General features: G+C 58.6%; 1 protein-coding gene across 5 annotated transcripts in view; it reads right to left on the bottom strand.

The window, feature by feature from the left end:
* The window catches only part of ACSF3 (acyl-CoA synthetase family member 3), a 64,492-nt gene extending 51,592 nt beyond the window's left edge, over positions 1-12,900 (bottom strand). For 3 of the 5 annotated variants that reach the window (XM_077133285.1, XM_077133286.1, XM_077133287.1), the window contains exons 1-3: positions 12,653-12,838; positions 5,915-6,590; positions 5,397-5,552 (exon numbers count right to left, since the gene is read on the bottom strand). In XM_077133285.1, the coding sequence (XP_076989400.1) occupies positions 5,397-5,552; positions 5,915-6,590; positions 12,653-12,672 (852 nt within the window). In that variant the 5' untranslated portion in view covers positions 12,673-12,838. The other 2 variants (XM_077133288.1, XM_077133289.1) reach the window with 2 other exon arrangements.
* Between the last annotated feature and the right edge of the window lie 10,494 nt (positions 12,901-23,394).

Below are 23,394 nucleotides of genomic sequence, written 5' to 3'. Positions count from 1 at the left end.
GAAAGAAAGAAAGAAAGAAAGAAAGAAAGACAGAAAGACAGAAAGAAAGAAAGAAAGACAGAAAGACAAGAAAGACAGAAAGACAGAAAGAAAGAAATAAAGAAAGAAAGAAATAAAGAAAGAAAGAAAGAAAGAAAGAAAGAAAGAAAGAAAGACAAGAAAGAAAGAAAGAAAGAAAGAAAGAAAGAAAGAAAGACAGAAAGACAGAAAGAAAGAAAGAAAGAAAGAAAGAAAGAAAGAAAGAAAGGTATCCAAATTGGAAGAGAAGAGTAAAACTTTTCCTATTTGCATATAACATGATCCTATATACAGAAAATCCTGAAAAATCCACAAAAAAGCTCCTCAAACTAGTAAATTCAGCAAAGTGGCAGGGTACAAGACCACCAGTCCTAATAATGGTCAATCGGAAGAAATCAAGAAACAAATTCCACTTATAATAGCAATCAAAAGAATCAAACATCTAGGAATAAATCTAAACATGGATATAAAGGACTTGTACACAGAAAACTGTGAATCATTGCTAAAATAAATCAAAGAAGACCTAAATAAACAGAAGGCCATTCCATGTTCATGGATTGGAAGACAAAATATCATTACGGTATCAACACTACCCAAAGCAACTTACATATTCGACACAATCCAAATAAAAATACCGACAAACTTCTTTGCAGAAATGGAAAAACCAATCATCAAATTTATATGGAAAGGTAAGGAACCCTGAATAGCCAAAGCCATATCGAAAAGAAAGAACAAAGTTGGAGAACTAGCACTTCCTGATCTTGTTACAAAGCCACAGGAATCAAAACAGGACTTTACAGATTGGTGCAAGGACAGACATACAGACCAGTGGATACAACTGAGACCTCACACTCACAGCCAGCTGAGTCTTGACAAGGGGGTGAAGACCAATCAAGTGGGAAAGAACGGTCTCTAAAAAATGGTGCCTGAAAAATTGTATTTCCATTTGCAAAAGAATGAAGGTGGATTCCTACCTCAAACATCAACTCAAAATGGATGAAAGATCTAAATATAAGAGCCGGAAATATCAAACTTCTAGAAAAAATACACAAAAGCATCTTCAGGACCTTGGGTTAGACAGCGGGTTCACAGACTTCACACCCAAAGCATAAGCAACAAAAGAAAAAAAAAAAAAGATAAATAGGACCTCACCAAAATTAAAAATTTCCGTGCCTCAAAGAACTCTACCACGAGGGAGAAATGGCAATCTACACAATGGAAGACACTATTTGGAAACACATATCCAATAAAGGTTTTTTTCTTTTTTATCTTTTTTTTATTGTATAGTATAACATGTATACAAAGCAAAGAAATAAAAAAAGCAATAGTTTTCAAAGCACTCTTCAACAAGCAGTTACAGGACAGATTCCAGAGTTTGTCATGGCCATGTCATATAATCTTCTCATATTTTTCCTTCTAGCTGCTCCAGAATATAGGAGGCTAGAAGGCTTAAATATTTTATCACAATTGACTTTTTTTCCTTTTGTGAAAAATAACATACACACAAAAAAGCTGTAAATTTCAAAGCACAGCACCATAATTAGTTATAGAACATATTTCAGATTTTGACATGGGTTACAATTCCACAATTTTAGGTTTTTACTTCTAGCTGCTCTAAAATACTAGAGACTTTTAAAAAGAGATTATCATTTAATGATTTGGCAATCATATTCGTTTGTTAAATTCTATCTTTTCTGTACAACTCCACCATCACCTTTCCTTATCCAATAAAGGTATAATATCTAGATCACATGAAGAAATCTTTCAATTCAACAACAAAAAAACAATTAATGCAATTAAGAATGGGAATAAGATTTAATGGAATGATTTCTAAATGTTGTGTTAGTTAATTTTTTTTAATTAACAAAAGAAAAAAAAAGATTTGAATAGACATTTCCCCAAAGAGGATAAACAAATGGCCAATAAACACATGAAAAAATAGTCAACATCAGCTCTCAGGGAAATGTAAATCAAAACCACAATCAGATACGACTTCATACCCACAAGGATGCCTATTATTTAAAAAACACAAAATAACTTTTGGAGAGGATGCAGAGGAATTGAAATCCCAGGGCATTGCCGGTGGGAACGTAAAATGGTGCAGTATGGGGGCTCCTCAAGAAGTTAAACACAGAACTAGCATCCAATCCAGCGATCCTACTTCTTGGTATACACCTGAGAGCAGAAACAGGGTTAGCAAACAGATACCTACACACCAACGTTTGTTTATAGCAACATCATCACAACAGCCCCAAACTGGAAACAACCCAAGTATCCAGCAACAAATCAATGGTTTAAAAAAAAAAAGTGATATATACACAGAATGTAATATTCAGCCCTAAGAAAAAATGAAGTTTTGAGTCATGTTGCAACAAAAAAGAGCTTCAAATTATACTCAGCAGAATAAGCCTTGGCCGCCCCAGAGCAGCAGCAGCTCCCTGAGCAGCGCCGCTTCCCCCACGCCAGGGACCTCCTGCCTCCGGTGCGCTGCAGGGCGCTGCGGGGCGCTGGGGGGAGGCCACCCCAGGGGGTGGATTAAATCCAGATGCCCTGGCATGGGTATGAAGGCCTCATTGTTCTCTCCCTTGCACAGCTTCACTTTTGCAAAACCCACTCTCATTTTCAAATCTTCTAAGGTAGACCCCAAACTTTGAAACTAGCAAGAATCCCCCGGAAGGTGGGAATCTAAAAGGCCTCCTGCCAAGGAGGGGTCCCCTGCCCACAGGCGGCAGGGCCTGAGCAGCAGCCCGGTGGAGCCCGGTGGAGCCTGGGGTCAGCACGCACCCTCATCCCAGTGTGAGCTCAGATCTCCCTCCTGCCGTGGCCGACGGTGCTTTCAAGTGCAGTGTTCTTGGAGAAGCCCGGAGAAGCCCAGGGAAGCCGAGGGAACCCCGGTGGGAGCACTGCTGCCCGGGGGAAGTGGGTTCCCGCTGCCAGGAGCTGGGGTGGAGAAGCAGCCTGCACTGAATCGGCACAGGCACTGGCTACGCCCTTTGTGCCCTCGCACGCTGTCTAGGGTGCCAACCAAGCACCCTGGTCCCCTGGGAGGCCCTCCAAGGTGAGGAGGGGCGGGAGGGGCAAAGGCATTCTCTGGAGCCCCCACGTAGTGCTCCTCTTGGGACCGGCCACCGGGAGCCCACCTCCCAAACAGCTCCCGGGTAGAGCCGCACCCCCAAGCGCAGCAGCACCCGGGTCCCTGGGGACCAGAGCAGTCCTCACTGGCCCTTGGCTGTCACTGCCCTGGCTGACAGCCTGGCGCCCTCTCCACAGCCCCCAGCCCATCCCTCAGCCTTGGCACAGACCCCCGAGGGCGTTGGGGCAGTGGCCCGCCATCCCACGCTGGCACACCCCAGGCTTGCTCGCCGCCTCAGTTAGGGGAACGGCGTGGTGCAGCTGCCACGCGCTCGGGGCAGAAGGGCTACATGAGGGGCCCCAGGTCTGCGGCGGCCCACAGGGCTGTGGCCTGCTGGCCTGCAGGGCGTTTTTAAGCTGTAGGACCCTCTGTTCACCTGAAATCAAGTGGAGCAGAGCTGCTCTGGAGAAGGAGTACAGGAAAGGCTCACGTCTTGGAGCTGGCACTCTCCCGGGGCTCTGTGGTCAAGGTGCTCCCCGCCAGCTCCAGGAAGACTCTGACCTCTCTGGGGTCACACTGACCCCTCGCTGGGTTTCTAGACGAGCCCTCTTCTCAGCCCCAAAGCCATACCCTGGCAGCGACTGCTTGCGAGGCGTCTACATTTGGGATTCTCCTCAACTCTTCCCTCCTGTGAAAGCCAGTGAGAGGGTCCCCTCCATCGAATTCTGTGCCTTCCAGGGGTCGGGGCTCTAAGCCAGATGGCCAGGGGTTGCTGCTCCTTCCCAGAGGATGCAGCGCAGACCAGAGAGAAGGGCAGCCTGCCCTGGAGGCGCAACTCATAAGCAGCCAAACCAGACTCCTGCCACCTGTCCACGAAGCCTTCGGAGAGGAAGGTGGGTGCCCAGTGGAGGATGGCTCTTCTCAGGGAGGCTCACCCGACTGAAGCGCAGGCCACCCCGTGGGGCACTTTCTCCCACGCCCAGAAAGACCAGAGTAACCCTGGACACTGACTTTGGACACTGTCAACGGCTGCACTCGGAGCCTCCTGCGGTGGGGATGCGCCCCGTGGGGACAGTGGAGGGCATGGCCCTCTGCCAACACCAACAGCAGCCCCCTTCACAGGCCAGGAGCCCCCACTGCTCACAACAGGCCTCAGGGCACTTCTGCCTCAGAACCGGGGTGCCGGGTACCCCAAGAATTATTGCTGTGTGATCCCAACCCTTGGGGTTTCTTCCTACATTCAGATCTTTTTTCCTCTGTGAATAAAAACTGTATTCATTTGGTTCCCAGACCATGCACCTCCCCCAAAAAAACTGTATTCCCTGAATAGGTTACAGTATAAAGCATCAACAACTTGTGACCCCATCACAGGAAGCGCGGCCAGTTCCCCAGGCAGAAATGCCGTGAGGCCATTCCTGCATGGACCCCATCTTCACAGGCAGAGATGCCGCGAGGCCATTCCTGCGTGGACCCCATCTTCACAGGCAGAGATGCCGCGAGGCCATTCCTGCGTGGACCCCATCTTCACAGGCAGAGATGCCGCGAGGCCATTCCTGCGTGGACCCCATCTTCACAGGCAGAGATGCCGCGAGGCCATTCCTGCGTGGACCCCATCTTCACAGGCCCTGGAGCCTGGAGAGCACCCCCCCGCACGCACACAGCCCTACCGTGACGCTCCAGTCCACGAACGACAGCCAGCCAGATGGGGAATCGCACCTCTCGGTAGCTGCACGAGCCGCCATTACCCCAACTAGTGCTGAGGAGCTGAGAGGCGAGGCTGGTGCCGCTACAGAGTGGCAGGGCAACCTTTCCTGCCCCATGGCAGAGTCCTTGGCACTGCCCCGGGGAGGCTCAGGTACCGCATCCCCGCCCCACCTCAGCTCCCCATGCCAGCCAAGAGCTGCAGGCCCTTTCCTGCCTCCTGACTCCCCTACACAAGTGCCAGGAAGGAAGGAAATGCTTTAAGGAGATGAGACAAGGGGGCTAGTGAAGACGCCTCAGCTAGGTCCTGCGCTTTGGAATCACCCAAGCTAGGAATGGCCCTTGCTGTCCAGGCCCTGGGCCTGTGGATTTGATACTTCACATGGCCAAGGAGACTGTGGACAGGACTGCGGTGAGGACCCTGAAGAGGGGTGACACTGGGTTACCGGGTGCCCAGTGTACCCCTTTAGCCACGGGAGATGCACAGGCGTGTGCTGCTGTGGGCACTACGCATGAGCTCACTTGTCTTGACAGCGGTGGAGGGTTCCTGCCAGCAGCCTGCAGGCTGGGCACCCAAGGTGAGGGGGCCGTGCACCCAACTCACCTGCTGGGCGCTGAACTCAGCCAGCATCACGCAGGCGGCTCCCACCCAGAGGGGGCAGAGCAGCTTGTTGACCACGCCGTGGACGTGGTGCAGTGGGAGGACGTGGAGGATGGCGTCGTTCTTCGTCCACGCCCATTTGTGGACCAGCCCCGTGACCTGGGGGACAAGGTGAAGATCAGGGCAGACAGCGGCTGAGGCCACGAGGAGATCTCATGCCTAGCCGTCCCCTGGTCAATGGCAAATGAAGGAGTGACCACAACGATATGGCCAGGGTCCCTGGCTCACCTGCTGGCCTTGGCAGCAGGGAACAGAGCCATGCTAGGCAGGGTCAGCAAACGGGAACGGGCCCTTGCCTGGGAGGTACGGCGGGAGGCTCACCCTCGCGGAAGCCCCCCTTGGCCTGGGGAGCTGAGGGGGCGCCGGGGGCCGCCCCCTCAGCACTCCAGGCCCTGCAGGATGGCGACCTGCTCTGGGAAGGAGCCCTGGCCCCGGGACTGGGTGCCCGCCTGGCAGCTCACCATGGCCTCCAGGTTGCGGTGTGTGCTCAGGACGCCCTTGGGCCTGCCCGTGGTTCCGCTGGTGTAGATGAGCATGGCGCCGCGGTGCCCCCACTCCTGCGCCCATGCGTCTCGTCCTGCCGGCTCCTCCGTGCCCCCACCTGAGACTTTGGGGGGGAGAGGCAACAACGGGACGCCCAGCTTCCGGACAACCGGGCCCAAGAGCTCCACACATTCCTCGCCCGCCAGCACCAGGGAGCTCTGGGAGTCCCGGATGAAATACTCGAGCTCGGCGGCAGGGTGCTTCCGGTGCAGAGGGACTGCGATGGCCCCGCTCATCCAGGAGGCCCACTGGGCCACGACGTAGGAGGCATCGTTGGGGCACAAGAAGGAGATTCTTTCCTCCTGCAGGTCCCCGCCAGCACTGCCCCGCAGCCGCAGGATCTCCCGGGACAGGCGAAGGCTGTGGAGGTAAAGGTCCCTGTACGTGTGGCGGCCATGCCGGTCGACGAGGGCCAGTCTGTCCCCAAAGGCCAGGGATCGGGTGAACACTGGGGTGCTCCGGGCAGCACGGGCGGTGGCCGTGTACAAGGGGCGTCTCCCCCCACAGGGGCCCAGGGTGCAGAGCAGGTGCAGCACGGCCGCCTTTGCAGGGGGGTACATCACGCCAAGCATTCCGCAACAGTGACCTGCAGCGCTGCAAAGCAGAGAGACCATGTGACCTCCAGCCCGTCCACACACAACACCCCCCCCGACCGTGACACACCCCAGATGTGGAACGCGAGCACTCTCATTCGGAGCCTAAAGGTCCTACACCCCAGTCCTGCACTGAATCTCATTAGTTTAAGGATTTCAAAAATAGACAAAACTCCAAAACAGGTAGAGTCAAAGAAAACCCAATCAAACTCTGCACTAAAAGCTGATGCTGAAAATTGGTCTAAAAAAACCCGAGCCTGGGAACTATTAGGATCCAAGGGTAAGGGCCAAGGGCCACTGCGGCCTGGCCTCCAGGGGCGAAGCTTTGGGGACCCCCGTGGTGCCACACTTCCTCCCTGACCACCGCCCAGCACATGGCTGTCACCTCACGGACAGGCAGTGCGGCTTTACACAAAGCACGTGCACGTGTCTGCAGAGCCAGCTCTCAACTCCTCCTCCCACAACGTAACCACTGAGCAATGCACAGGGAGAGCTGGGGGCAGGGGCTGCATGGCCTGGAGGCAGTGCTGGGAGATGCCCCACAGGGCGGTCAAGTGCCGCCACCGGAACTGCTGGTCTACCTCAGAGACATCCGCCCAGGAGCCAGGGCACCGCAGACCCACCCACGCCCAGGACCCTCGCGTCCCCAAGATCCGCCCCCTCCGCCCAGGATTTACAACCTCCCCAGGAACCACACACCCCCCAAGGACACACAGTCCCCAGGACCCACACTCGAGAAGCACCTCCATGGAGACGCTGGCCCCAGTGCTGGCACACGCACTTGTGCAGGGGCCGTTTCGTGGCCTATGGCATCTGCCAACTGGGCTGGAGTTCCCTCCCACCCCACGGGGCAGATGCCGGGTGGGCACTGGGCACCCAGGGTGCTTCTCAGTGCCAGGGGCCGGCAGAGCCGCCTGGGGAGGGCTCCATACAACACCGCACGCCAGGAGCCCGAATACGCGAAGCCCTCGGTGGCCCCCAGGCTGGGGCGGTCGTGCACTTTGGGGCACAGCGGGCAGTGGGGGCTCCAGCTCCAGGTCCTGCCAGGACTGCAACCCTGGCCCATCAAAGCGACCCCAAGCTCCCTGCCCCTGCCTGGTCCGTGGGCCCACAGGCGGTCTGTTTCTTGGGGTACATGTGGTCTACCGCAGAGAGAACGTCCCTTTCCTCTCCCCTTCATTAACTTGCTACAGCAGAAACGAACACATTATTGCTTGTATTACATGCTAAACAGTTTTGTTCCCTGTTCCTAATTTACAGGACAGATTATACACAACGCTTTATAATTATCTAACAAAACAAATAAACCAATTCCAAAACCATAAAATTACGAGAACCAAATCACGTTTTTCCTGGGGCCTCAGCAACCCGGCATGGGTGCTGTCTGCAGGTGGGCTGTCCTGAGCCCAGTAGGGCCACACCAAGGCCCCAGGCGGAAACGCCACCTCCGTGGGCATGCTGCCGGGTGACGTGTGGGTGCCCTCAGCGCTGAGCAGGCGCTCCCGAGTGGTTAGTCTCCACCATGCATGGCCTCAGCAGGCCTGCCCAGGCTCAAGCAGCACCTGTCTGGAGAGAGCACAGGGCAGACCCTCCCCCATCTACAACCACCCCTAGATCTCTGCTGCTACCAAGATACCAACAGATCAAGAGAAAGCAGCCGGCTGGACTAGAGGACATGAGACGCCATCAACACGTGGCACGAGGGCAAAGCAACCGGGGCAGCTTCTCACCCAGCACTCCCTCACAGGCAGGGGACTGGAAGCGACGGCCTGCAAACGGGGTCTCCATGCAGCACTTCGTAGGCATGCCCCAAGGCTGCACACAGTCTTGCTGCTCACTACAGGGTGATGTTGGTATTAACTGGAAGGGGGCCTGGCTGAGCGCTAAGGAACATGGTGCTAGGGCGGTGGGGGCTGCTCACAGGACGGGCTATGCCCAGGGAGCCAGCTGCCCCTCCCACCGTTTTCCTCGCCGGGCCCCAGGGCGGGTGGCAGAAGCAATGTCTCCACACAGCCTCCTTCCCAAGGCCACCGGGCAGGGGCCCTGAGGAGGAGCCCAGCTCACGGGAGGAATCTGGGAGGTGCGTGCACTCAGCTCCGAGCACCTGCACTTTCCGTGGGGCAGTGAAGGGGGCAGCCAGGGCAACGGGAAACCAAGGGGGCTGGCCAGCCCTTCCTCCCTTGCCTGGGGCTTCCATCCCTCACTGCACAGTGGTCCCAGAACGGCCAGTAGGCCCCACGGTACTCTCTGAGGCTCCCCAACGTGCAGTCATTGCCTCCCTCACTGACACCAGTATATTCCGATACAGAAAATGTCACAAATAAAAATGAATAAGAAGGCTGTCAACAGTGGCTCAGCAGGCAGAGATCTCACCTGCCATGCTGGAGACCCAGGTTCGATTCCTGGTGCCTGCCCATACAAAAGAAAAAAAGAGAAATAAGCACCCTTTTAAAAACTAAAGCTGCTGGCACTAACAGGTTTGTGCAGACAACGAAGAACCGGACACTGCACAAGGCCAAGTGCAAGGACACTCTGAGCTGATGCTGGACAACACAAGCAGATGGCACAGCTGTGGAAAGATGCACGGTGCCAGGACATCTGAGTTCTCCTCTTGGCACTCCTGCTAACTCTTGGGTCACTAGCTCACTACTAAACCTCCAAGGAGCTGCTTTCTCACCTGCAGAAAGGTGTGGGCTAGAGACCACTGGGGCGGGGTGGGGGCGGGGGGTAGCTACTCAGTTACCGGTGGTGGTGGCAGGGCGGCACGGGCAGGCCCCACACAGGCTCAGGGCACAGCAGAGCCAGTGGCACCCAGGCAGGGCTGTCGCCGGACGGCTGCCTCCCAGCATGGGCAGGGGAGAATCTGGCTCGGACAAAGTCCTCTCAGTGGAGGTCTGAGTTTGGTGGTTTTAGGAAACAGCAGCAGTGAAACAGAGTGAGAAGCAAAGGGATTTTGGCAAAGGCTGGTGTGGGAGCTATTTTAGCAAGTGACGTCACTAAAGTATTTCTCCTTCCTAGATGCATTTGGGGCTTTTGAGTCAGTGTGCAGAACATTTCACTTTTCTTTCTCCAAGCTTATAGTCCTTGAAAGAAAAGGGCTCATGGCCAAGGGATCATGGGGCCAGGCACAGGCAGTGTTTGCACCCGAGAAAACTGTTCCTGGCTTTGACAGCATCTTACATGTTTTAGATAATACACTGCAAAGCCCAATCATTCTTCAACTTTGCCCTTTAGTCCAGTGTTTAAGAACAGCCAGCCTTGAAAACATAAATTTGAAATAAGATAAACAAGGACAGGCCAGATAACTGCTCCCAGAGAGGCCGGCTCCTGAATAACACTCCTAAGGTGGCAAGACATTCCAAGACACGAAGCAGCCTCCTCAGCCACTTCCAGCTGCCTTTTAATCCATACAATGCTCTTGGAAGCAATTTAGCCACAACTATCAAAGGTTCTAAAACAGTCATACTCTGATTCAACTTTCATAAATCTATGAAGAAATTCCAAAATAATGAACAAAAATTTAGGTACAATGACTTCCTTATAGCATTACCTATAATAATTAAAAGAAAAAAAAAGGAGAAATAAAGTGGCATTCCAAAGAAGTTGCATGGATGCGCGAACTTTCACACACGGTCATGAAACGGGGTAACTGAACATACGTCCATGCTGGGGGGAGAACCAGAAGGTTCTGCACCAGCTCAGGGACACTCCACCCCAACCCTGCAAAGAAATCACGCCCTGGCGTGGACAGGGGCTAGGAAGTAAACGCAGGTGGTTTTGTCTTCTTTTTCTATCTGAAAACATAAGATGCACATGAAGGCAGATAAAAGATAACCAACTGGAAAAGGAGAAACTGCAGCACTGAAACTGTCTCCTCTCCAGCGCCGCCTCCTCGGCATGGCCCCCTCGCAGTGCCCTCCCTCTCTCCTACAGCCCTCGACGGGTGACACTCTCTTGTCCAGGCAAGGCCCGACTGGAGCCTCGTGGCCCTGGAACAGCAGCTGAGAGTGAGGTGGGCTGCCTGTGGCACTGCTCCCGGAGCTCGGGGGACAAAGTGGGTGGTGGGTGGTGTGCGGCTGGGTGCTCAGGCACAAGGCCCTCCTGACAGAGGCAGCCAGGCAAAGGTCTGGCAGAGGGGAGGCTGCTGTCCTCACATCCAATCTCTGGGCCCAAGAGGAGCCAGGCTGGCAGGGGCAACTGCTATATCAACCACAGGTCAGCTTTAATCCTGGCCAACCCTGCACCCCCCTCCAAAGGGACTAATCTGCCCTCCCACCAGCGACACGGGGACAGGGGCGCCATGAAGCTGGCGTCTATGTCCTTCAAGCAGAGGCCACCACCGTCCAGGTCTCGAGCTTGCCCAGCACGGGCTGGCGTGGCCCTGCCCTGAGGAGGTAAACACGTCTATTCTGGAAGTGACTGCGTTGTTTGGCCACTGGGCACCTCCTATCTCGCTGCTCCCCGCGACCAGCAGCATGACCTGGGGGACTGCCCACCACGCACACGCAGCTCATTCACAGGGGTCCCCGCTTTAAGCTCACTGCCGTTCAGTGCTTCAGATCAACACAAAACAGCCAGCACTTCACATCACATGGTGCAACTCTGGTCAAAAGCAAAGAAGCCTGCACTCTCATCAGCCACATCAGCCTTTTCCTGTAAAGGCATGATGTGCTTAGGGTTTGGGAAACACTGGACACAGATGCTTTCCTCTGCCTCTAGGAGGGAAGAGCCTGAGTCAGGACGTGGGCAGACACCAGAGGTCAGGTCAGATCACCAGGAAGTGGTCTTCTACTACGCGTGGTCGGTCAGGAGTGCCGACCTTACAGTCGACCCAGACCGGGCTTCAACCCTTTTTTCCCTGCCTCCTAGGACTGTTTCCCGCTCGGTAAGATGGGATAACACAGCTAACGAAGGACCTGGCACGTGATGAGTGCTGTCCTCAGCACACCCCATGGAGACTCAGCGAAGAACCACACGACAAAGGTTACTTGGTAAGAAAGACACTGGCATGCAAATGCAGGCGGCTGGTTTCTAAATGAATCAAACGGCACCTGATCTATACAACACCACACCCAAACCCCCCTCCCCAAACCTGACATTTAGAGGGGACTCCCAAGAGCACTTCCTCTTGCCTTGTTGCTTTGATAATGTTGTGGGGGCAGGTGGAGTGGGCTGCCCTGTTCCTACAATGGAAGACACTCATTTCAATACGCTGCCTGTGGTTTTAGGGGGTTGTTTCCAAGCCTGTATTTTTAACTAACAGACATTCGCAATGTATTCATGAGTATCGCATTCAAATTTTAAAAAGGGAAAACACACTTAAACATACTTCCCTTTTAGGAAGTAGAGCACCATTTTTTTAAGTGCCACCTGGAGGATCAAAGGTTGCTGTAATCTTAGAGCCACAGTTTAATCCACTGGTTTGTTGTCCCATGATAAGATGGGCAGGGAGAACGGGGGAAGGGCAAGGCAGACTCGACTTCCAAGTCACAGCAGGGAAGGCCACTGGGGCAAGTCATGGATCTGCCACGATCAGCTCACCTGGGCGCGGGGAAGGCCGCTGGACGGAGTGGCAGATCCTGCCTCGACCAGCTTACTCATCTGCTCAAAAACCTGCCAGGGCCCCACCGATAAAGTCTGTGCTCCTGGCCCAGCATGCACGGCCCCGAACACCTCTCGACTTCAGCTCCCACCTGGCCATTTCCCTCCTTCCCCTGGACTCCCCACACCTTCAATTTCTGCTGCCCATCACTGGGCTCTTGCCCTTTTCCCTCTCAGCAAATTCCTGGAAGTCCTTCAAAGGCCCGCTCAAGCATCATCCCTCTGAACCCCCCTCGGGGGAGGGGCTAGGGGCCAGCTGCTTTCTCCTCTGCCTTGGAAGCGCCTGGCGCTCAGGCCTGCAAACCGTCCGCTGTGGATGCGCCTCCCCACGGAGGCTAAGGATCTGTACCCCATGCACCTGCCCCCCATGTTACCCAAACAAAAAGGGGGTGTGCGCGGGGCGCGCGCGGGTGCTTCAAGTCGGATTTCTGCAGGGCCAGGGGAACATGGAAACGAACTTACTTGAGGCGCAGGGGAAACATTCTAACTGTGAAATGCCCGAGGACCGACTAAAGTGAACTCCTGGGACGTCGACCCCCGGCCGCGGCTGCCCCTGCACGCACCCTCCCGGGTCGACCCCAGCGGCCTCCTTCCGGCCTCCACCCCGGCGGCCTCCACCCCGGCGGCCTCCACCCCGGCGGCCTCCACCCCAGCGGCCTCCACCTCGGCCTGCAGCGGGTCTGGGCACTCAGCGGGCTCCGCGGGCCTGGGGGCGGGGCCGGAAGTGCGGCGGCGCGCGCAGCCCGGTCCGTCCCCAAGTGCGTCCCCCGGCGCGGCGCGTCCGTCGCCCAAGCGTGTCCCCCCTTCCCACGCGGGCCGCGGCGACGGGTTCCGGGAGCGAGCGTTCCCCGGCCTGGGCCACCCGCGAGGGCCCGGGAGGACACCAGGGAACCAGCGAGGCCCCGTGCCCGCGGCCCACCGGGACCCTCCGTGTCCGATTCGACTTGAATTTAGACGTGAGTAGCGGCCAGCAGCCGGGCGGCCTCTGGACCGGCGTCCCCGTGGGGTCACCAGGGGACTTGCTAAGGTTCGCGCCGGAGCCCCGCCCCAGACCAGAGTCCGCGGCTGTCCTCGAGGACGCTGGGGGTGGTTGGGGGCGTCGGCCCTGGACACCAGAAGGGCACGGCCAGGGCCGGACGAGGAGCCGGCCCGGTGTCGGCGACGTGGCCGCTGCTATAACAGGAAGGCCGCCCGGCTGGCCGCAGGCCCGGCTGATGCCGCGGGCCGGCGTCGGTTCTCCCGGGAGGGAGCGATTGGACTGGACGCTGAGCTCTGCCCAGGGTCATCCCCGAAGCCCCGGGACGTGCGGCTGGACCGGCCTGATTCTGGAGTCGGAGCTGCCCTCACCCCGCCTCTCCGTGAGGGGCTGCCCCGAGGACGCCCGTGGGCCCGTGGGGTGGCGTCAAAGCCTTGGGCCCCAGCCGTCCGCACGCGGCGCCCTTTGTCCACGCTCCCGACGCTTACCGGGAGAGGGACAACCCGGCATCACCAGTGAGGAAGGAAAAGCTCTTCATGCTGGATTGAAGACTGTGCAGAGAAAGTGCTGGGGCCCTCAGAGCCAAAACTAACCCACACCCTCTTACATTCCCTCTTTAGCTTTTGAAATTTGAAGCAAACCCCCCCCCCAAGGCAATTGATGCAGGCAAGCGATGAAGCCCCTAGCCCGTTACCTTTGACCCAATACGAAATGAAGCCCACAAGCCTTAAACCCCGTATAATATAGACAAATCCTGGTTTCAAACAGCAAAAGTCAAACAACTTCCCTTTCCATGTCTATAAAAATCTTTTGCTGTTCCTAGAAGGCCGAACCCACCTCTGTTCTGGCTTTCTTTGCTGCAGTGAAGCTTTGGTGTCCCGGATGACTCCTGTAGCCAACGTGCTCGATGCATTTGTTTTTCCCATGACATTTCCCATCTCATAGCTTTATTGAGTGCTTTGTGAATCAGGCAGTGTGCTGGTTTGAAAGTACTATGTACCCCAGAAAAGCCATGTTTTAATCCAGATTCAATTTTGTGGAGGCAGCAGGCAGGTGGGGGTCAGGGGCGGCCCTGAGGGTGCAGTGCCGAGGCCACCCACAGAGCTGCGGAGGCACCGACGAGGCTCCCCAAGGCGGACCGCAAGCTGGAGGACGGGCCCCAAAGAGCCTCAACAGGCAGGGGGGCCCCCACGCCCCTCCACCCCACTCGCGCCCTGGAGCCGGCAAGGGGCCAGGTGTGCTGGGAACGCCCGTGTGCGGCGCTGGGCAGGGTGAGATGGACACGGATGGCGTAAACACTTTACCACACAGAGAGAGCCTCAACCATCCCCTCCGAAAAGAAACCAGAAGAACTCACGTGGACATCCATAGTCACTTATTCCACAAAGTACTTGCCAGGAGCACATGAAGTGGCTAAAATGGGGGTGCTTTGGGCAAGGGGCAGTGGGGGCGGGGTTTCACCTGGCTTCTCCCTGAGGGGCCCCCAGAACCTGTTCTCTAGGGGACCTCAACTGGGAATGCTGGACAGGCCACCACAGCCCAAGAGTTGAGGGGGAGGGGCTGAGTAGAACAGGCCACTGCTCACACACTAGGGCATCCATCCACATGCACACACGTGCATCAATGCACACGCACACAGCCCTCACCTACTCAGGCACACGCACACAGCCCCCCCCATATCTGCACACACACACGACCCCCCAGGTGTCTGTGCACACACACAGCCCCCCAGGCATCTGTACACACGCACACAGCCCCCCAGGTATCTGTGCACACGCACACAGCCCCCCCCAGTATCTGTGTACACACACAGTCCCCCAGGTATCTGTGCACACACACACAGCCAAGACCTGGGAGGCTTGCGTGTGGTCATGGCAGGACCCGGGCTTGGAGGCCCACAGAAGTGCTCACCGTGGAGGGGACAGGGGCACAGGGGAGCACCAGGGTGACACCCCTTCCCCATGCAGCCACACCCTCCATAGAGGCCCCTCTGCCAAGGGGAGGCCAGGTCGTGGGGGAGGCAGGTGCACCCAGCTGGACGCAGAGCAGTAGTGACCACCACAGCCCACACTGGGGGTCCTGGCTCAGCAGGTGACAGGCCGAGACCCGGGGACAGAGGGCGGAGCAGCACAGGGAACTCGCGAGACAGGCGTGGGGGCGGCAGCTGGGGGCCGGGGGGGGCGGCAGACGGGGATGGGGTCCATTCCTGGGGGGATGAGAAGGTTCTGGAACCAGATGTTGGGGGAGGCTTGCCACACTGGGAACGCCCAGGATGCCACTGACCGCGCACCTTGCATGCTTACGTTTGGTGTCCGTGGGTGTTAGTAAGGGGAGGGGCACAGGAGGGTGGTCAGAGAGGCCCTGAGGAAGGGACACAGGAGGGAGCCTGGAAGGAGGAGGGCACGGGGCAGAGTGGAGCAGCGTCCAGGCTGAGGGCGCAGCAGGGCCGGCCACGAGGAGCTGCTGGAATGTTCCAGGCCCAGGCCACAGCTGAGCTCTTGGGCGGCCCCAGGCCCCACAGGGCCTCCCCACCAGGCTGGGCAGCGGCCGGGACATGACCTGGGCCTGTGGCTGTCGCTGTGGAGCCAAACACCACCTGAGCCGGGAGGGGCCTGCGTGGGAGCGACGCAGTCCCCCCAGAGCATGCCACCACTCCGGAACCTTTGTGGACTCGGGGTCTCTGCAGGTGGGATCAGTCGAGCCGAAGCATCTGGAGTGGGTGGGCCCTAAATCCAGGGCCTGGTGTCCTTATAGGAGGTGGGACGTTTGGGCACAGAGACTGACGCACGGACCCAGAGGACTCAGCCACAAGACAGTGGAGACTGGAGCGAGGTAGCCTCGAACCAAGGGACGCCCGGGCCTGCCGGGTCCCCAGAGGCCGGGAGGGGCAGGTGCCTATGATGTGCCCAAAGTGAGAGCACAGCTTGCTGCACACCCCACACCCCACACAAGGGGCCTTCACGTACGGCTCCACAAAGCCCACGAGGAGCTGGGGAGCAACAGGCCCAGGCGTGCCCACTCTGTGCCCTCTCTGTGCCTGCTCTGTGCCCGCTCCCAGGTCTGTGAGGAGCGGTGAGTTGGCACATCAGGTCTTGGGGGGTGGGGGGGGGTCCCCTGCCCAGGCCTTCCGGGGCGTCTGTGTCCTGGAGAGGTTTTGTGGCCTGAAGCGGAAGCAGCTGGAATTTTTTCCTCATCGAGGAAGAAACCCTCGGGAGCCTGGGAGAGGGGGGGCCCAGTGGGCAAAGGCTTGGGGGTCAGGGTGGAGGGAAAGAGGCTCCCACCTGGCAGAGTCTTCCTGGGAAGGCAGCAGCCCCTGGCAGGAGCCCCAGGTCCCACCACCTCTGAGTCCAGACCCAGGTGGACATAGGTATGGAGGGCAGGGCTGAGGAGCTGGTCACCCCTGGGAGTGGACCAGCGACCCCGCTGCTCTCCTGCCTGGGAAGCCTCGTCCCTGGAGCGCTGGTGGCAGGGGCGTCCCCAGTCGCGCCCGAGGGCAGCGGCTCGGTCCAGGAGCCGGGAGAGGAACGGGGCTGCCCACGGCCCCAGAGAGCGGCTGCTGCCCCGAGCCGAGCCCGGAAGCTGGTGGCGGAAGGAGGCCCCAGGAGGGGTCCCACTTGGGGGTGGGGGGCAGTGAGGGCCACCAACCGCCCCTGTGTGGCCTGGGCTGGCCCGCAGCTTCCCCGCTTGTCCTTCGGGGCATCTCCAGGAGCTTAAAGCTCATCAGGACGAGCGCCTGGAGGCACTGGGGAGAATAATTCCTTGAAAAGCAACATGCTGCTTGGGAACAGCTGCTTCAGCAAATGGGTGGGGGGCGGCCTTTGGAGAAGCACATTCCGGAGACCCCTGCCCCCACCCCCATCCACCCAGCCCCACTGGCTGTGTCCGTCTGTCCGCAGGGTGCAGGACACGTCCTGGGCTCTGCCAAGCAGGGGCAAGAGGGCGGGCGGCTGGAGGGGCTCCGACCCTGCACCCCAAGCCTCAGGCCTGTCCCCGGAGTCGGGAGACCCTGCCTGTCCCCACCTCTTGCTGGTCACAGCCGGCCACGGACGGCCCTGAGCTGCCAGCCCAGACACCCAGGTCCTGGGGGTGCCACTGACCAAACCGGGGCACTCTTGGGGGTGAGGAGGACGGCGCTGAGCAGGCCTGTCCCGAGGAGGGTCCCAGACCCAGGTCCTCATGGGGTCCGCCTGCCCACTGCCTGCCCGGCCCTGCTCCTACCCCCCGTGGCAGGAGGGGAGCAGGGCCTCGCCCCCCAGTCCCGGCACCCAGGCTGGGGGCTGCCGAGCGTGGCATGGGTGTGAGTGTCCCTTTTCTCCTGGGGGGGTGGGACATGAGGGAGGGACGGGAGGGACACGCGGGGGCAGGGGCGCCGCCCGCTGCACAGCCCCCTGCGCCGCCCGCCCCGCACTGCGGCTGTCTTGGCTGAGGCTCCCTGACAGAAGGGAGCGTGGGGGGGGGGGGCTTGGCGTGTGCGTATGCAAGGGCGTGTTGGAGATCCCAAAAAGCAGAAGCTCGGCTGCGCTCGGCTGGGGAGGTTCGCCGGGCTCTGTCCCCGCCAGCGGCCCTCAGAACTGGCACCGCGCGCGGGGATGGCCGTGTGCTGCGGCCTGGGGCGCTGGGCTGCCTGCCCGGCCGGAAACCCACAAACAAAACCAGCGCGTGGCTGGCAGCCCACCTCGGAGCGGCGGCAGCTGGGCTGGCACAGGTGCCCGTGCCCTGGAGACGGGCTCCTGAGCAGGTAACGGGCAGCCGGCCAGAGCCCGGGGTTCCTGCTGCATGTTGGGGTGCAGGGCTGGGTGCCCGCAGCAGGCGGCTCGGGGGAGGGATGTGCCCGGGGAGGTCAGCACCCCCAACCTCCTGGCTCCCTCGGGCACTGCCCTGGGTACAGGCGACCCTGGCCAGAGGGGCAAGGAGGGGTGGGGGTACGGGCGGGGGCCGCCGGGCCCTGGTCGCCCGGCTCACCTCTGGGGGAGTGGCTCTGCCCCACCTTGGGGAAGGCCCCAGTATGGTTCCTGAACCCCCACCTGCTTCCCCTCCCAGCCGAATCTGGGGCTCAGAAGCAGCTTGGGGTCTGGAGGGACCTGCTCCCAGGTTGTAACCCCAGGCTCCAGCCGGACCTGGCCCTGCAGCGCCTGCGGGCAGATGGGCAGGGGGGCCAGGTCACCGCGGGGGTGGGGCGCTGAGCGGGGGCAGCAGGGGGCCGCAGGGGCAGCGGGGGGCCGACAGGGGCCCCTGGGATGGGAGCTGTGCCTGGGTGGCCCCTGAACCTTCTGCCCAGCAACCCGGTGCTCGCAGCGCTGATGGGGCTGGCAGGAGCCTGGGCACCCCCTGCTGTGGCGATGCTGGGAACTGAGCTTTGTGGGGTGCGGGCAGGGCAGGGGACCCTGAGGTCTCAGTGATGCGGGAATGGGGGGGGAGAGGGGCCGAGCACCTGGGGCCTCGAGTCAGCCAGGGAGATGGGACCAGAGGCCCTTACAGAGGGTGCAGACCACCGCAGGGCGCAGCTCAGGGAGCCCTGGGGGAGGGTCCTCACACAGCGGCCCCTCCTTCCCCTGTGAGCTCCCAGCATGGGCCGAGCCCCAGGACCGGCAGCTCCCTTCTAGCCCCGTGAGCCCCCCACCGGCCCCCCCACGGTCACAGCTTTGCAGGGCACTGAGAGTGGGGGCTGTACCCGCTTTGGGGTCTCGGCTGGACACGATGCTCAGGGCGAGGAGTGCTGGCTCTGCAGAGGTGCCCGGTGCACCGACCTCAGTGGGCCCCTCAGAGCCTGGGGGCCGCTGCTTTCCGGGGCTCTTGGGGTGGGGTGCTGGGCTGCACAGTGGGGGGGGCACGAGGCCAGGACAAGCCCCTGTGGCCCCAGCCAGGAGGGATCTCAGCCCAGGGGCTGCGTTGGGGGCAGGGCGGGGTCTCACAGCAGGAAGCTCAGGGAGGGGCTGTCTGGGGTTCCTCTGCTGGGCACAGAGTCCTCGGGGCACCCAGGGCAGGGGTCCTGGTGGGGAAGGGGCAGCCCCTGGGACATACCCCTGTCGAGCCCACATGTGTGCCCAGCCCCTCTGCGCTCCCTGGAGACACACCCGGTGTCCTGCAGTATCGCACAGCCCCTGATGACATGAGTGCCGGGCCGGGAGCGCGCAGCCGCCCTGCCACCCACCCAGCCCCAAAGCCCAGCCGCCCAGGAGGCTGCGGTCACCACCAGGGAAGGCCCAGGGAGCAGAGAGTGGGCAGCCCGGCCATCACGTCCCGGCATCCAACGGCCATTGGCACTCACCCCTGGCCAGTCGGCCCTGGTCCTGCTGCCCACATGGGGCTCCCGGGCACACGGGGCACACAGGGCACACGGGGCTCATGGGGCACATGGGGCTCACGGGCACACGGGGCACACAGGGCACACGGGGCTCATGGGGCTCCCGGGGCTCCCGGGCACACGGGGCTCCCAGGGCTCACGGGCAAGGCCTCTTCTGTGCCCTCTGGCCCGCCCCTCATCTCTCCCTTACTCATTTACTTTTTTTGCATGCTGTGTGGCAGGGTCATATTTCATTGTTTTTCTGTGTGAGTATCTGGTTATTGCAGCATCATTTGTTACATTTTGTTTGTTTATTTTTGTTGGTTCCTTTATTTCATTTTTGGGAAGTGTATGGGCTGGGAATTGAACCCGGGTGTCTCACATGGCAGCAGGAATTCTAGCATCCTTCATTCACTTTTATTCATCACTCATTCACTCATTCCACTCACTCTCACTCACTCAGCCATTCACACATTTATTTACTCACTCATTCACTCACTAGTCATTAATTCGTTCACTCACTTCCTCCTCCACCTACACATTCATTTATTTACTCACTCATTCTCCTTTATCTGTTGAAAGCCTACTGTGCACCAGTTCTCTGGGAGGAGACAGGGTTGCAAAATGTTGAGCAAAACAACTTATTTGGTCTGAGCTCGGGCAGAGCCGGCAGAGACGCCTTTCATGCTCCAGCCAGACGAGGCGTCAGGGGCGTGGGAGGCCCTGACCACCATGTGCACCTCAGAGCAGCCCCACCTCCCCCACTCCCCAGCATCCCTGCCCCTGAGTGGGAAGGAGGTTGGGGGACAGGGGTGGCTCTAACCTCAGGTGTGGCCGGCACAGCTGGCTTCCCCAAGGGCAGTGTGGGAGCTGGAGCCGCCCAGGGGTGCTGGCCAGTGTCCTAGGTGCCCTCCCAGGAGCCGTGCATCCTTGCCCCACCCCCACGCCAAGGGCCGGGCGACCCAGAACAGTCCACTGGTCCCGATCTTCGGCCCACACGGCCTTGGTGCCTGGGCAGAGCCAGCTGCTGGGGCCCAGCTCCCCACAGCCTCCCCCAGCCCCCGCTGCTTCTCCGCCTGCTGCAGGCGACGTTGCGTGGGAGTGAACCGCCTTCCACAGGGCAAGCCATGCTCCCCGCCACGGGAGTCGGTGCCAGCGGGACGCTGAGGGGCTGGCCAGCGCGGAGGGTCAGCGTGGCCGGGCACCTCTGCAGGGGGACACAGCCCCGCGCAGGCTGCGGCACCCCAACTCCAGAGCACTGCACGTCCAGGAGGGGGGTCTCCAGTCAGGAAGTGAGCGACAGTTCTGGCCCCCGGCCCCTCCCAGGGTCCCCGCCGCAAGCGGCCAGCGCCCACTACCTGGCCATCCCCCGCCTTCCTCCTCTGGGACCCAGGGTCACTGCAGGCCAGGTCCGTCCGGCACTACCTCACCCACTGCATCTACAGCCTGAGCTGGGCCTGGGCTTTGCGCCCCTCACCATGGCGGCCTGGCCCCAAGCCCCCTCTCTCTCGCTCAGCCAAGGCTCACGCTCCAGGCCTTCCGCCGAGATTGCCCTCCACGCTTGGGGCCCAGCCAACCTGCCCGCCTCTCCGGCCACTAGTCACCAGCCACTCAGAGCCATGGTGCCTGGTAACAGGTGGGGATGCTGGTGGTCCCAAGATGCGCCGTTTCTCCCAGGTGACCTGTCTGGGAGACAAAGCTTTCCAAAGCCTTTCATCTGCTTTCCAAAGCCTTCCATCTGTCCAGCTGACAAGCGTCTGCCCAGGGTGTTAGGAGAAAGTTGCAAATTGCACATTCCATCTTGGTGGCGACTCCGGTGACTTCTTGCATCGGATGAATAGCTCACATTCTCCCACCACCTAATTGCCACCCAGCCGCGCAGGGCTCCCGTGCCCTCACTTGCTCTCTTGACACTCCCCACTTAGGGGTCTGGGCTGCCCTCCCTGGGTGGACCCATGGCTGCTGAGAGGGCAGAGGGCAAGGGCAGTGCCGGCCAGCTCTGAGCGCTAAAGCCTGCAGAGCTCTGTCCCTACCCCGTTTTCCCCAGTTTTTGTCTTGCTTTGGCTGCAGAACTTCTGCTTTGCCTTCCCCTCTGTGGGGAGGGGCCATTTTGGAATTTAATGTCTTCTCTGGAACCAAATCCCTGTTTCTCCCTCAAAGATCAGTGCTGACATCCAGGGGCCTTGATGAGGACTTAGGATTTATGGCTGGATGGACAAATGAACAGACAAATGCATTTACCAAATCCTGAATTCAGACTCACAGGGCTATAGACCAGGAAGGTTCCTTGAAACTTGAGGCCCAATGTCCTATTGTACCGATGGGGAAACTGAGGTCAGAAGTGAGAAAATGACTTGGCCAAAGGCACAGCCCGGGCCTAGAATCGGTATGCTCTGTCCTACTTCCCAGGTCACACCTCTCCTTCCTCTCGAGGGCCTGGAGGCTGCACTCTGCTCTGGCCTGGGCTGGGAGAGCTTCCAGGCTCTGGGGGAAGCTGTGCCTCTGGGTGGCCCTGTCCTGCCCAGGCAGCTAGGAAGGTACCAGTGGCTCCACCAAAAGGCCCTCGGGAGCCTGAGACGCCCAGTCCACATGCCTGTGTCGAGGCTTCTCAACTCTCCTGGGCGAGGCCACCATCTCTTTAGTTGCTAAGACTCTTCTTGCTTATCCTGATAACTAAAAGCACACATCATTTGGGGTCTTGTGTTCTCTCTAATCTGAGCCCCTCGGCTTCCTTGGGTTGGCCTCAGAGGCAGAGGGCAGCAGGTCTTGCACTTGCTAGGATGAGCCACTGCCTTGCCCTTCCCCCCCTTTTGTCCTCACCCTCTCACTGAAGGCCACGGTGGGGGAGGAGGCAGAGTGTAAGGCTGTGAACCGTGTTCTGGTGACAGAGACAGGAGTTCAAGTTCCAGACCTGCCATTTACTATCCAGGGACACAAGACCTCGTCTTCTTCATCTGCAGATTGATCAAAATTATAGCACCTACCTCAGAGGGTGGCGGGGATTCAACATGCAGTGTTCACCTTAGTATCTGCTGCAGAGTTAGTGCTCAGAATGGAAGGGGTGGTGGTGAGGGTGATGATGAAGATGGTGATGATGGTGATGAAGGTGATGATGATGATGATGATGATGGTGATGATGATGGTGGTGGTGATGAAGGTGATGGTGATGGTGATGAAGGTGATGGTGATGATGGTGATGGTGATGATAGTGATGGTGATGATAGTGATGATGGTAATGATGGTGGTGATGATGGTGGTGATAGTGGTGATGATGGTGGTGATGGTGGTGATGGTGATGAAGGTGATGATGATGGTGATGATGATGGTGGTGGTGGTGATGAAGGTGATGGTGATGAAGGTGGTGATGACAGTGATGATGATGGTGGTGATGAAGATGGTGGTGATGGTGATGATGGTGGTGATTGTGGTAGTGATGAAGGTGATGGTGATGGCAGTGGTGGTGGTGGTGGTGATACTTCCAGTGTGAGTGGACCTTGGGTCAGTGCACAGTTCCTCTCAGGGCCTCCCTCTCTGCTGAACAAGGTCTCAGACAGGACCCTGCTTCTCTTCTATGGCTACAAAATAGTGTGTCCAGGGAGCAGGGGCTGCTTCCTTGATCTGTTTGCTCACTGGATAGGACTTCACACATGCGGAGCTCAGAGCCAGGTGCCAGGCGAGCTGCAGAGGATGGCACATACTGTGGGAGCTTAGACACATGTTGGGAAGCCTTTGGAATATTAAATGCCCCCACTCGACAAGAATGAAGGAGACGTCACCAGGCATCACAAGAGAAATGGCACAGGGAGCGTGGGGAACAGAGAGACCTGGGTTGGGTCAAGTGGGAAGGTTGTGGGGAGGGCATGCCAGGAGAGGGTCCTGTGCTGAGGAAAGCAAGGCAGGGATGGGAAAAGTGCTGAGGCTGCTGACCTGCGTGACCTGCGGGGG

This window comes from Tamandua tetradactyla, chromosome 16 (genome assembly GCF_023851605.1).
Source record: "Tamandua tetradactyla isolate mTamTet1 chromosome 16, mTamTet1.pri, whole genome shotgun sequence".
Classification (NCBI taxonomy): domain Eukaryota; kingdom Metazoa; phylum Chordata; class Mammalia; order Pilosa; family Myrmecophagidae; genus Tamandua; species Tamandua tetradactyla.
The sequence above is the reverse complement of the archived record's forward strand: the minus strand, read 5'-3'. Positions and strand labels throughout refer to the sequence as shown.